The sequence below is a fragment of the Akebia trifoliata genome, chromosome 11 (assembly GCF_017979445.1).
Source record: "Akebia trifoliata isolate Shusen 1 chromosome 11, ASM1797944v1, whole genome shotgun sequence".
Lineage (NCBI taxonomy): Eukaryota > Viridiplantae > Streptophyta > Magnoliopsida > Ranunculales > Lardizabalaceae > Akebia > Akebia trifoliata.
Window position 1 is genome coordinate 41324027 of NC_141385.1, and position 15306 is coordinate 41339332.

A 15306-nucleotide genomic window follows, 5' to 3' on the forward strand; every position below is an offset into this window, starting at 1 on the left:
AGTATGTCATGTGGGGGAGTCATATTATCACCACCCTTTCAAAAGAGGTCATCAAGGTTGTCTCGTGGTCCGAACCCATATAAAATTGTTTATTAACACAAACTCAAATGATAACTATTTTCTATTTTAAGTGAATTAGCAATTTTATAGTGTTAGATCACGACAACGGGCAAACTGGTAGGCATGCCAAACCAATGACAGATAATAGAGCCCAACAATGCTCATCAGATGCAAAAAAAAAATTGTGATGCGCAACTCAATACCTTAGTTGTAGTTCATATCATATGAAGTACATTGTATTTTTCTATGATAGAGTAGACAATTAAACCCTCTCGACAATTTTATTGCCTCATCAAAGTAACGATACAATGAAATAGTGCTTCAGCTTCACTGTACTTTCTTTAGTTTCTCAATAACTGGATCAAAACCGCCTTTTACCATTACAAGTATCAAGTGGGGGCAAGCTCAAAATCGGCACCAATGGGCAAATGATCGCTTGGGTGGTGTTCATTGGGCAACCCACCGACTATGTCAGGAGCATCAAACCCCGAAAGTTCAAGGAAACTGACTGGTTTCAGGGGTCCAGAAGGAGAAAAGAATATGTAGTCAAGTGTATTAGTGAAATCTGGGGTGCAGTTTGTGAATGGCGGTTCTCCTCCAATAAATGCATAAACGCTGGTCAACGGAAGTGGGATGGAACAAGGGTTCCCTGAAACAAGGCACTCATAAACCTGAAACAGCAACAACGCTAGAAATCTTATAGTAATTCAAGGATCTCTAAATTACATATAATTTCATACACATCATCCTTTGGGTGTAACAAGGTATTATTTACAACTTTGGAATCCCCAAGACTTCGTGGGGACGTTAGCATTCTCCACCACTTTTTTTCAATAATACCCTTCCCCATTTTATCTTTTAGTGAAAAAGACAAGGATATGTTAGTCTTTTACATAATAAATACATTTATTACATTAACATTGATTGTCAAAGCATTTATTACAAAACAAGACATTTAAATCAAAAAACTAAATTTCCATTAGCATTTATTAGGTAAACAAACATTGATTATGTAAAAAATCAACATACCCTTTTCTTTTTCACTAAAAGACAAAATAGGGAAAAGTATTATTGGAAAATGAATTTCGTGGACAATGTTAACATCTCCATGAAGTCTTGGATGTTAGGCAAAAGTACATGTTAAAGAAGCTTGTTAGAAAAGATTTGAACCAATATGAAGAAACACTAAGTAACATGTATGCAATATTGAAACTTCAATAAATCAAAACATGTATGCGCAAACAAACCCTATCTCCAGGAATAGAATTGAAATCCCCACACAGAATCACAGAAGGTTTGCAATCAAATTTGCTTGAAATGATTGTCTTAAACTGAGCCAAACGCAATAGAAGATATTTAGCTTGTGCAAGCTTCACATCTGCAAATTCTGGGTCCCTGCAATAGCAAACTTAAACATCTTTAACTCAAGAATCCAATAGAGAAAAAAAAAAACACAATCGAAATTCGGAAAATAATAGGCGTGAGAGATTTTTCCCAATTTACTCTGGTTCTAACCTTAGTGACTTGGTTACTTATCAGATTGTTTGAAAAGGAAAATGGATTATAATAGAGGTCAACTCAAAATGACAATAATGAATAATAATAAACAAAGTGAAACTTTAAATCATTTTTACCAATAAAGGTGAGTGTTTGCCACGATAACAAGATGATTGAACGGATCCTTAAGTTTAAAAGCTGCCATTATTCCCACACAATCAAGTTTCAATCTTACACGAGGATCCTGATGATTCTTTGGAGGCAAACCTGAATATAGTACATTGCAAAATAAATTACCATTATACCATGAGAAAGAATTTAATTAATTTTCATTGTCTTATCTTGGGTTACTAATAAATGGTTCAATCAATTATAAATGTAGCTCAATGAATTGAGAACAAAAGAAAACGTATTTAGACAAATGAAATACCTTCTCTTGGGGCGGCTTCTCTATTTTCACTGATTGGTGCATCATCATGCTTATTTGCACGTAAAGAATTTTCATCTTGAACAGCATCTACAAGATCATTATATTCAATTTTCTCCTCTAGGACCAATTCTGCTCTGAAGATAAAAATGAATAAGTTACCAGTATTGACATATAAATTACATTTCTAAGTTTGGTCTTATTTTAAGGAAAAATTTAAAATGAATTTGTCATCTTAACTGAAAGGTTTAGTGTAAAATCATTATATTCAATTTTCTCCTCTAGGACCAATTCTGCTCTGAAGATAAAAATGAATAAGTTACCAGTATTGACATATAAATTACATTTCTAAGTTTGGTCTTATTTTAAGGAAAAATTTAAAATGAATTTGTCATCTTAACTGAAAGGTTTAGTGTAAAATTGCATACTTGTCCCAGCTACCCAAGTTGATATACAAAATTCTCATCTTTTGAGTGTCTCTAGTGTTCAAAGGAGGAGAACTGCTTTTGGAGTCCAAGTGCCATACAATAAGCAGAACCAATACTAAGTACGTAGAGTGAAAGTTCGGTATGACACCCATGACGAGGAACGGCTAATAAAAAATGATGGCTTGGAAATACTTTGAGGCTACCATTTTTGCCACTATAGTTCTATTATACACAACGATTGAGAGATTGATGCGGATGTTGCTACATAATTAGAACTAGATGGTTAAAGTGAAGGTGTGCTTCTGGAGTGTTACATACTTACACATCCCAATCAGATTTTAAAAAAATTATAAGATTTATTGAGTTGAATGTTGGGCGATTAAGAAGCAACATGTTAACAGAGATGAGGATGTTGAGATGGCTGAGTGGAAAGACTAAAAACGATAAAACTAGGAATGAACGCAGCCACGAATGAAAGACTAGCCCCAACAAGCAATAATCTAAGAGAAGGTCAGTTTAGATGGTTAAGTCATGTGCAACAAAGGCCAATTACAGCCCCACTTTTAAGGAACATAAAAGTTGACGATTCTAAAAGAGAAACAGGGAGACCCCCAAAAGAATGTGGATTGGGATACGGATAGCAGATTGGACACACTTGCGATAATAGAAGACATAGCTTTATACAGAATCGAATGGAGGGAACATGATTCATTTAGTTGACCGTGAATTTTTGGTACAAGGCTTTGATGATGATGATGACAAATATGCATTGAATTGGCCCCCATCCCCATTTTAAATCACTAGGTCTGGTGTGAAACTTAGATTTTTCAATGCTTCTTCACTTTTTTCTGAACTATTCCACTCGGAAAGAAATGGTCCGGAAATGTACTCAATAAATTTTCCAGTTGCCTTGGTTTCTAAAAGATGTGGGTGTGGCAAATCCACGATGTATTTGAGGACTGAGGTGTCCAAAAAAAATCCAGTTTCAAAGCACTACACTTGCCAACAAAAAAAAAATCAGCATGAATACAAGTATAGGTTCACTTATCTATTTCACATAGGAAAAGAAATGATCTGATATACCTATTGTGCTTGTAAAATATCCCACACCCATCAAGTTTATCTCCACTTCTTTGAATATAGATACTTGTATACCCATAGCTCTCCAAAAGTCCTTTGTAAAAGCTATCAAACTCATCTAACTCCTGTAACAATGTACAATGCATTCTAAATTAAGATGGAACCATTAAATTTATCTTTAAAACTCTCAAAATATAAAACCTTGAAAAGCAAGAATTAGGGGGGGGGGGGGAAGTGAATTTTTAGCTAACCACTTAATGAGTGAACAAAAACTACAGACCTGTATGCAAAGGAAGTCAGCCTTAAGGCTTTTAAGAATGGTCAAAACTGCTTGGGATCGAGCTTCCCACCTATAACAAACATAGACATAATCAAACCTTTAAGTATCACAGTCCAATAGCTTTTAAGCGTCACAATCCCATAGTTTGACTAGATAATACCTGAGACAAGGTGATGGAGAGTATGGATACCGGGAATCCTTTACATACACCTGCATACAAAGATAACTTTTTAATGTGTTACAAGTGACCCTTGTTAAATAAAATTCCATGCTATAAGCACTCACTCTAATTCTTTATTATATAATAAAAATCAAAAGCTTTGACATCATGAACTGCCCATCAGCATAGTAATGATGGTCCAATGAGATCTAGCATGCACCATTTTTGTTGTGATCAGTAAGCCTGTTTTTTATGAGATCAGCATCATGTTAACACATCCTATGGATAAAATTCATTCGACCTCAAATAGTTGGGAAAGGATTTGATGGATGATATAGGGTTCCATAACGATGGGGCAAAAAACGTTATTTACTTCTCTATGTCAAATACCAAAACACCCACTCATAGACATGTGACCAAGAAGAGGATGATTAATTAAATTTTTTTTTTCTACTCACACAAGTAGGGCTAGTATACTTCATGTATTAATAATATAATAAGAAACATTTTCCTTACTAACTTAGTAAAATTTTAAGCCTTACTAGGTTGTTTTGCTCAAATGGATTACCACATTAGCAATCCAACACCACAGCCTTCTAAATTTCAACGAAAAACTCAAATCCAAAAAAACAATTTTTTTGGGGCTTGATCCAAGGTTTTGAAAATGGAGGGCTACCTAATTCCAAAATTTAAAATTAAAATTCAACAGTGAAAAAAACTTTTTTTGAATTTTTTTTTTTCAAAGTTCATAGAGTTTTTTCATCTACAACCTTGAAGCACTAGATCGTGTTTTTTTATGACACAAGGTGAGCCCAAGGACCCTTAGTAATGGTGAAATCCTTACTAACTTAGTAAGGCCAGTCAAAGTCTGATATAATTAGGTGTCCTTATTTCTACAACATAAACCTTGAAGGATTTTATTTTTCAATAGGTCGAATTACTTCTTTTTTTATATCGCAGGGTTTCCGCACATCCTTTTAATGTCGAGCGTATATTTCCATCCATTCATGGGTATGTCATCTCCAGTTAAGCCTCGTGACCCTCTTATATTCATAGTTCTTTCCCTATCCAATAGATCGATCTTTTAGAGTAGTTGGTTGGCTAACATGGTATTAGAACGCTAGGTTCGTATAGGTCATGGGTTCTATTCTTTCCACCCATATGGGTGAGGAGGAGTGTTGAGTGTATATTTTCCTCCACTCTCGGGTGTGACATACCCTAGTTAAACCCTGTGACCCTCTTATATTCATAGTTCTCCCCATATCCAACAGATTGGTCTTTTAGAGTAATTGGTTGGTTAGCATATGGGACTAGTCCCTATGATCAAGGGCAGAGCCAGGATTTTGCTCATGTGGGGTGAACCAAGAGTAGAAAAAAAAATTGTGGGGACAATTAAGAGTGAAAAAAATAGTTGTGACTAAGAGTGGACAAAAAAATTAGTGGGGGCAATAGTGGTAAATTTCTTTATCCACCATTAAAATATGTCGCAATAGTACATTAATCCATAGAATTTGAAAACTATTGTGGTGGCAAGCGCCCCCACTCTAAATCCACCCCTGCCTATGATCACACGCCCTGAACCCACAAAAGTTTTCCAACATGAAATAAGATGAGTCAGTAGACCACTCAGTTTCGAACACTCGACCAGATAGAGCAAACACTTAAGAAGACGAAAGGTGGGTGAAAAAATTCTTTACTATTTACCATATGTTTTGTCAATGAGTCAGCTCAACCATGAAACAACATAACGTTTTTAGCAAATAAATAGAAGAAGAACACTGAACACCACATAAATCTCAAGTTGGATAAAAGAGTCCATATATTCTTCTTCGTGGCGCCCCCATACCGAATTGATTATAGATACAAAGACAATATCCAATACAACTATCATGGATAAAGATACAATGTTAATGAAATTGGCATACCTGAGCCAAAATGTTATATGAGACAACACGGAATCTAAACCCTGTAACATAATTTAGATCAAAAAAATTTAAGCATTTTCATCTTTAAATAAAAAATTAAAAATTAAAAAATTATTAAAAGGTGAGATTGAATCAGTTTGAGATGAATAAGTAGTAAATTTTAATAGAGAGATTTACATACCATCTTCGGGATTACTACTACTACTACTACTACTTTCTTTTCCGTCTTCCACAGAGATGAATTTCGGACACAGTGGCGCAATAGCTCTGCTCATTTTGCTCATACAAAACCTGTCGGTCAAGTGGAGAATCAGAATCGAAACCTCAACAATAACTAACTTTTTAAAAATTATAAAAATAAATAAAATAAAAACTAGAACAATCGTATCATAATTCATATCAGACAGTAGAACTAAACCCCAATTTTATTTTATTTTTATTTTTTAAACGACTTTGGATTGGAAGAATTGGAGCTACCTTCGAGCTGTGGGGATTTGGGAAGGAGTGTCAATCGTTAAATCCTCCTTCTAACAAGGGTAGTGTTAAAGGCACCCCAATTATTACTAAGAGCACTCTAACACCATAGCCAATAAATATATATATTTAGATTTCGTCTGTTGGATTGCGTCTGATTAAACGATTCCATTTTGTGGGGTAAAACGTTTGCTAATGAGACTGGTGCCGAACAACTCTCATATATTTTTGGTGAGGATGGTCTCTATGATGAGGAGATCATCCTCACATAAAATCAGTTTATTCCTAAACTTTTAACCCCATTAAAACAAGTTGCAGAATCGTAAAAAAAAATTACCATGGGATTAGAAATTCCGGAGTGAATTGATTTTTGTTGAAAATAATCACCTCATCATAGAAACTATCCTCATAAAAAATTAATTCATTCCAAAACTTTTAACTCACATCAAACAAAAATATTGAATATGGTGTTGGCACCCTTAGTAATATTTGGAGTGCCTTTAACACTACCTTGAAGAAGCATGATGGTATTAGTATTAGGTTGACTTCAAATTGAGAGCATATTAGAGCATCTATAATGGACAAGTTGGTGGCTTTGTTAAGGGTGTCAAATGCCAGTGTGTGTGTGTTAGTTGTGGTTAGTGGTTTAGCTAGCCACGACAACTTGCTAATGTATTAGTTTTGAAAACAATAGTCAATAATGCCTATTTTATTAGTTTAAAATAAATAAATAAATAAAAACAACAACAATAGGTACAAAAAGGTGGTTACCATATGTGCAGTAGTGCGTGAGTTGGAGTTTGGACGTGTTAAGTTACTTCACATGTTAAAAATGGGCTAACATTTGACAAAACTACTTACGTGACATCTTTAACTTGTCAATTTTAACATCTCCAATCGAGATGCTCTTATGGGTTTGCCTCAGTACTTGTGTTTTTTGGAGTTGGATGATGTAGGATACACTAGGGATTAGGACTGTATGGGCAGGTTTTGACCGGGCTCGATTAAGCCCTAAAGAAGTGGGCTCTACCTGAACTGGCCCGACATACCTATGTCGATGAAGTTGTAGCCCAGTCCTAAGTCGCTTGGCCTTGACTCGATTCAAGTTTGGGCCAAATAAAACAATTAAAATTCATAATTTAATGAAAATATATATATATATATTTTTTTTTTAAATTGTGGTTGAAGATTCTCCATTCAAATTTGCAATTAATGTCTTATTAACCTATAATCTTTACCATCATAAAGAGAGAAGGTGGAGTAGAAGTGGTTCAACACCAAATTTTGGATGGTCATAAATGCCCCCACTTTTTATTTGAAATTAAATAATGAGGGTTATTTAAGTCAAAACTAAGAAAAATACAACTACACGTTGCTTTGTTTCCAAAATTATAAAAATATCTTTTTTACCATGTAATCTTAAAAATAAAATTTTAATCAATATTTTAAATTTCAAATAAGCCCTTTTGATTAATGTGCATTTGCTCATGCTATCTTCTAGTTGTAATAAATGAGAGTCAAATTCTAATTATACAATATATTTTATTTTTATTAGAAAAATATTTATTTTATTAAATATTTTACGAATATATCTAACATATATAATAATGGGACAAGGATGAACCGGGCTGCGCACTAATAGGACTTAGCCCAACCCATATTTGACGAACTAAATAACTATTGACCCCAAACTCAATATAAAGGCCCTAACCCTTGTTTTGTCGGCGGCCAGGCCAATAGGCTCAATCGATACCCCAAGTAGGTATAAAACTATCAGTTTGCGTGATTAGTGCTAAATGGGCCTCAAGATCTTAATCCAAAGCTGACCCATGTAATGGTTAACCCTGTTTATATATAATAATAACGAAAATTAATTAATAAACATTGTAAAAGGGTTTTTTTTTTTTTTTTTTAATCCCTAACTTTTGGGGCCGTAGCTTGATAGTACACTTTTTTTATTTCTTAATGGTCCCTTAAGATCGTATCTTGCTGTAGTAGTTTTGAAATATTCAAATTACCTTTTTTTTTCTTCTAATCTTCTTCATATACCTAGGTTTTTCAACAACAATTGTGATCATTTCCGGTGATTGACGAATAATAACATTTAGAGGTATTTTCAATTTATTTTGATGATTTATATATATAAAAAAATGAAAAAAGAAGTTGAGATTCTAAATTTTTTTTAAGATTATCAATTTCACAAATATGATATATGCATTTTGGATATTTCAAGAAGATTTATTCAATAATTGAAGTCAAAAAAATGAAAAAAGAAAAAAAAAAATAGATCACATTAATTACAATGCCGAGTTCACCACTTTTTATTATTGCATTCAACATTGTAGTCATCGAGTTCGACAATTTAAAAAGAAAACATCTTAATTCAAGTTATTACTATGGATATATTCACAGTTATAATTGATATTATATCGAGCACAATAACTCTTTTGCAGTTTTTGAAAATCGACCATTAACCATCTAAAAAGATTGGGCACAAATGCACTATTTAAGGAAATAGATAAACTTTATCAACTACTTGAAAAATTCAACCATATAATTTATTTAGAGAGCTACTATGACCACCCCAACTTCTGCTAATGCCACCCCAATTGTGTACAACTCTTTGATGATCTGCATAGGAATTAATAACAGCTGTGTGTGTGTGTGTGTGTGTGTGTGTGTGTGAGAGAGAGAGAGAGAGAGAGAGATTTCTTTCAAATTAGGCATAAAGGCACCATTTAGATAGCCCCAAGTAAAAGACCAACTAGCAGTCAATTTGAGAGAGAGAGAGAGAGTGATTTCAAATTGGGCATAAATGCACCATTTAGTCAATTTGAGAGAGAGAGAGAGAGTGATTTCAAATTGGGCATAAATACACCATTTAGATAGCCCCAAGTAAAACACCAACTAGTAGTCAATTTCAAAACCTACTCCATTATGGATTACAAAGTCATGGTGTCCATGTTATTTTCCTTATCGACAAAGAAAAAAAAAAGGTCAAAACAGACCCACCCATGGTATCCAGGACATTAAATTGATAAGGTAGCTGATTTCAACCCAACTTAGCTATTTTGTGTGGGAATGGATCTTTGTAGCGAAATTTTCCTGTAGCGCCATGTAACTCTTCTTCTACAGCCCATCAAGTCTCATTTTAAATATAAAAAAATAACAATTCGGATCTCTTGTACTTATGATTTGGATTATATTTGACCCACAAAATAGAAAAAAAAAAATTTACATGATCCATAACAATGAAAGTGGATGATCACTGAAGCTCCAATTTTCAAACACTTTTAAACGATGTAGTTTAAATTTGTGGTTGACATGGTACTCTCTTAACCGTCCAAGTGTGTTACGGGTGTTATGGGGAAAAAAATGATTCAAAGGATCCACCCCCATTTTGTGTAAGAGTGTTTTACCAAAATGGCCGAATAGTTTGTAAAAATTACTAACCTATCCATTTTTTTTAATGTTTGCAAAAAGAATTATTTATTTATTTTTACTTGATATGTGGGATATTAAGCTATTTTACCTTTATAATCCTATTATATTATTACTTTTTTTCCTTAAGGGGTGCTCATTTAATTGAATTTACTTTTATACCCTAATATTCAACCTGAAATAAACCCTAAACATATATGATCATTTTTTTTTTCATAACTTTGTAAAAGGAAAACATGGCTAAAAAAAGATATGGAAAAGCTGAAATTATAAAATTATAGATACGGTTGTATGGCAGGTACCCATTTCGATTCAAATAAATATCTAAAGCAATTAAAAAGGCTTTACCAAGCTTTCATATTGAGGAAAAACTAAGTCAATTAAAAATAAACTAATATCAAATATATGTCTTTTAATTTTTATATAATTCTCTTTTCTTTTTTTTCAAGAAAATATCTTAAAAGAAGAAAAAAAAACATTTATTTTTCTTTAAGAACCACAGATTTCAAAATCTTAAATGACAATAAATATGACTTTTTAAGAGAACATCAAATTGATCGACCTCAATCCAATTAGAGAGTACCACTTGGATGTCAAGATCTTCACTTCACTGATTGCTTGTCTCTCTTTCTTATTAATATTAGAAGTCCTTAGGAACACTTTTTTTTTTTTTCAAATTCTTCTTATAAAATTTCTTATTTTAAAAAGAAAATCATAACTTTATACTCTTCTTCTCTTATTGTTGTTCCTCTTCAAAGAAAATTCTTCAGTTATGTCGTCTCCACTTTTTTTCTTTCTTTCTCTTAGAAGCCTCCCTCACTTTCTTTTAATCTTCTTTTATAGTCGTTCCTCTTCAAAGAAATTCTTTTTTTTTTCTACGCTGTCTCCAATTTTTATCAAAATGATAAATTGTTATGTGGATATTAAATTAAAGGGTCTTGATATTTTGATTCTCTTTTTCTGTATCTCTTCTCATAAATGTACAAAATCATAAATATATGTCACTGTGTATCCCAATACAAAAGATCAATAATTTTGTGAAAGAAACGTACAAAAAAGTGAGTTAGATTATCACAACTCTAAGTTAAATTTACTTTCATACTTTTTCCAAAACTTGTACAAACGAGTTATTTTAAACAAAACAGTACTCATGTAAATGAATTTATCTTTCTAAATATAATAATGGTCTTTTAATATTTTATAAATATAAATATGTTCTTTTATTTGAGGATTACAATAAGACTAAAAGAGTAAAATTGAATATGTGATCATACGTGTTAACACCATAAGTTAAAATTTAACCAGCAAATTTCCTCCACCAGACAAGTTGGTAGATTTGTCAAGGGTGTCAGATGCGAATATGTGTGTTAACTGTGGCTAATAGTTTAAACTAGTTTAATGTGTTAGTTTTGAAAACAATAGTCAATGACTATTTTGTTAGTTTAAAATATAAATAAATAAAAAATCCATACGTACAAAAAAGGTAGATTTATCAAAACATGCACAACATTTTGAATATTTACCAAAACAGTACACTGTAGCAATTAATTTCAAAAATGGTAAATTTACCATTTTTGGAATTAATTTTTTTACCAAAATGGTAAAAATAGTAAAATGTATTTTTTTTATATCGAAAATGCCCTTTTTTTATTTTTTGACTGAAATTACGAAAATAAAATTGATTTCTGTAAAAAAAAATTTATAAATACATATGATTGTTGGATTACCAAAAGAGAGTGAATCTTTTTAGTTAGATTTTTATTTTTTTAAGGTTAAAATTGTAAATATATATGTAAAATAAAAATAAAAAAAAGGTATTTTCAGTATAAAAAAATATTTTACTGTTTTTACCATTTTGATTAAAAATATTAATTCCGAAAATGATAAATTTATCGTTTTCGGAATTAATTGCTACAATATACCATTTTCAAAATTAATTTCAAAAATTCTACCGTTTTGATAAATTATTCTTTAAAAAAAATAAAAAAAAAAGTTGGCTAACATGAGTATATTAGTGTGTGCGTTGGAGTTTGTGGACATGTTAAGTTACTTCATATGTTAAAAATGGGCTAACACCCTACATGGCAACTTTAACTCGTGGATTTTAACATCACCCGTGGAGATACTCCCAGGGATTTGCCTCGGTACTTGTGCCTTTTGGAGTTGGATGTTGTAGGATATACCAGGGATTAGGCATATGAGCAGGTTTTGACCGGGCTCGGTTGAGCCCTGAAGAGGTAGGCCCTACCTAAACTAGCCCGACATGCCTATCTCGAAGAAGCTGTAGCCCGGTCCTAAGAGGTATGGCCTTGACTTGGTTAGAGTTAAGCTCAAATAAAATGATTAAAATTCAAAATTTTAATGAAAAATATATATATATTTAAATTGTGTTTGAAGATTATCTAATCAGATTTGTAATTAATATCTTATTAATCTTAATCTTTATTATTATAATGAGAGAAGGCAAAGTAGAAATGATTCAACACCAAAACTTGGATGGTCATAAATGCTCCCACTTTTTATTTGAATTGAAATAATCAGAGTTATTTAAGTCGAAACTAAGAAAAATGCAACTACATGTTGCTTAGTTTCCAAAATTATAAAAATATATTTTGTACCACGTAATCTTAAAAATAAAACTTTAATCAGTATTTTAAATTTCAAATAAGCCCTTTTGCTTAATGTGCATTTGCTTGTGCCGTCTTCTAGTTGTAATAAATGAGAGTTAAATTCTAATTATACAATATATTTTATTTTTATTAGAAAAATATTTATCTAATTAAATATTTTATGAATATATCTAACAGATATAATAGTGGGATGAGGATGAGTCGGGCTGTGTACTAATAAGACTTAGCCCAACCAAGATTTGACGATCTAAAAAACTATTGATCGTTGACCCTGCCCTTGCAAACTCAATATAAAGGCCCTAACCCTTGTTTTGTTGGGCAGCTAGGCCAATAGGCTCAATCGATACCCCAAGTAGGTATACTATCAATGTGTCTGATTAGTGATAAATGGGCGATCTTAATCCAAAGTCGACCCATGTAATGGTTAAACCTGTTTATATATAATAAATAACGAAAATTAATTAATAAACATTGGAGAAGGTTTTTTTTTTTTTTTTTTTAAATTTAATCCCTAACTTTTGGGGCAGTAGTTTGATAGTACACTTGGTAAACTTTTTATTTCTTAATGGTCTCTGAACATCGTCTCTTGTTGTAATAGTTTTGAAAGACCCAACATTTTTTTTTTTCTAATCTTCTTCATATCCCTAGGTTTTTCAATAGCATTGTAATTATTTTCAATGATTGGTAAATAATAACATTTAGAGGTATTTTCAATTTATTTTGATAATTTATATATAAAAAACTTAAGAACAAAGTTGAGATTCTAAATTTTTTTAAGATTACGTTGTAACTTTTGAATCGATTATCTGTTTCACAACTATGATATATGCATTTTGGATCTTTCGAAAAGATTTATTCGATAGTTGAAGTCAAAAATATGAAAAAAAAAAATTAGATCACATTAATTACAATGCCAAGTTCAACATTTTTATTGTCGAGTTTGATAATTTAAAAAAAATCCAAACTCAAATTATTACAATGGATATATTCACAGTTATAATTTATATATATCGAGCGCAATAACTCTTTTGCAGTTTTTGAAAATGGACCATTAACTATCTAAAAAGATTGGGCACAAATGCACTATATCGGGTAATAGATAAACTTATCAACTACTTGAAAAATTCGACCATATAATATATTTAGAGAGCTGCTATGACCACGCCAACTTCTGCTAATGCCACCCCAACTATGTACAATTCCTTGGGGATCTACATAAGATTTGGTGTACCATTACCAAAGTTGGTGTGTCAATAGCAGCTCTCTATATTTATATATATTTATATGTGTGAGAGTGAGAGAGAGAGACAGAGAGAGAGAGAGAGAGAAACAGAGACTGATTGATTGATTTACATTTGGGCCAATGGCTCAAATAAAAGACCAACTAGTAGTCAATTTCAAAACCAACTCCATTATGGATTACAAAGTCATGGCGTCCATGACTCCATGTTACCATCCCAATCGATAAAAAAAAGTCAAATAACTACACCAGACCCACCCATGTATGTGGAACCACGAAAGTATTTGATAGGATAACATGGTATCCAGGACATTAAATTGATAGGGTAGCTGATTTCAACCCAGCTTAGTAATTTTGTGTAAGAATGGATCCTCTGTAAGTCCTGTAGCACCGTGTAGCTCTTCTTCTACAGCTCATCAAATATCATTTTAAAAATATAATAAAAAAATTAACAATTCAGATCTCTTATACTTATGATTTGGATCAGATATGAAAAAAAACAAAAAAATTCCCTTTTTACGTGATCCATGACAATGAAAATTGACGGGTACTGAACCTCTAAGTTTCAAATATTTTTAAACGGGTGTTATAGGAAAATAACGCTATAGAGGATCTGCTCCCATTTTGTGTAAGGGTGTTTTATCAAAATGGTTGAGTATTTTGTGGAAATTACTAACCTGTCCATTTTTTCTAATGTTTACAAAAAGAATTATTTATTTATTTTTACTTGATATGTGGGATATTAAGTTATTTTGCCTTTATAATCCTATTATATTATTACTTTTTTTTTCCTTAAGAGGTGCTCATTTAATTGAATTTACTTTTATACCATAATATTCAACGTGAAATAAACCCTAAACATATATAAGAACCCCCCCCCCCCCCTTTTTTTTTTTTCTTCATAACTTTGTAATAGGAAAACATGACTTGAAAAAAGATAAAAGTATAGATACGGTTGTATGGCAGGTACCCATTTCGATACAAATAAATATCTAAAGCAATTAAAAAGGCTTTACTAAGCTTTCATGTTGAGGAATAACTAAGTCAATTAAAAATAAACTAATATCAACTATATCTCTTCTAATTTTTATATAATTCTCTTTTTTTTCTTTTTCTTTTTTCAAGAAAATATCTTAAAAGAAGAAAAAAAAAAATATTTTTCTTTAAGAACCACAGATTTCAAAATCTTAAATGAAAATAAATATCACTTTTTAAGAAGACATCAAATTGATCGACCTCAATCCAGTTAGAGAGCACCACTTGGATGTCAAGATCTTCACTTCACTCCTCTCTTGTCTATTTTTCTTATTAATATTAGAAGTTTTAGGAACTCTTTTTTTTTTTCAAATTCTTCTTATAAAATTCTTATTTTAAAAGAAAATCATTACTTTGTACTTTACTTCTCTTATAGTTGTTCCTAGATTTTCAAAGAAAGTTTTTCATTTATGTTGTCTCCACTTTTTTTCTTTCTTTCTCTTAAAGCCTCCCTCACTTCTTTTAATCTTCGGTTATAGTTATTCCTCTTCAAAGAAATTCCTTTTCTTTATGTTGTCCACTTTTTTTCTTTTTTTCTCTTAAAGCATCCCTCGCTTCCTCTTAATCCTCTTTTATAGTTGTTCCTCATCAAAGAAATTCCTTTATGTTGTCTTCACTTTTTTTCTTTC

General features: G+C 31.7%; 1 protein-coding gene across 1 annotated transcript; it reads right to left on the bottom strand.

Annotated features, from left to right (window-relative positions):
* Window positions 1-229: 229 nt before the first annotated feature.
* LOC147391718 (carbon catabolite repressor protein 4 homolog 4-like) lies at window positions 230-6353 on the bottom strand. Its single transcript, XM_086457294.1, has 10 exons — window positions 6335-6353; window positions 6039-6148; window positions 5858-5898; window positions 3933-3982; window positions 3773-3842; window positions 3496-3617; window positions 1988-2121; window positions 1695-1824; window positions 1308-1455; window positions 230-731 (listed from the first exon to the last, which is right to left on the bottom strand). Exons 2-10 carry the CDS (start codon window positions 6139-6141, stop codon window positions 450-452), a joined length of 1080 nt encoding a protein of 359 aa, XP_086313420.1. The 5' UTR covers window positions 6142-6148; window positions 6335-6353; the 3' UTR covers window positions 230-449.
* Between the last annotated feature and the right edge of the window lie 8953 nt (window positions 6354-15306).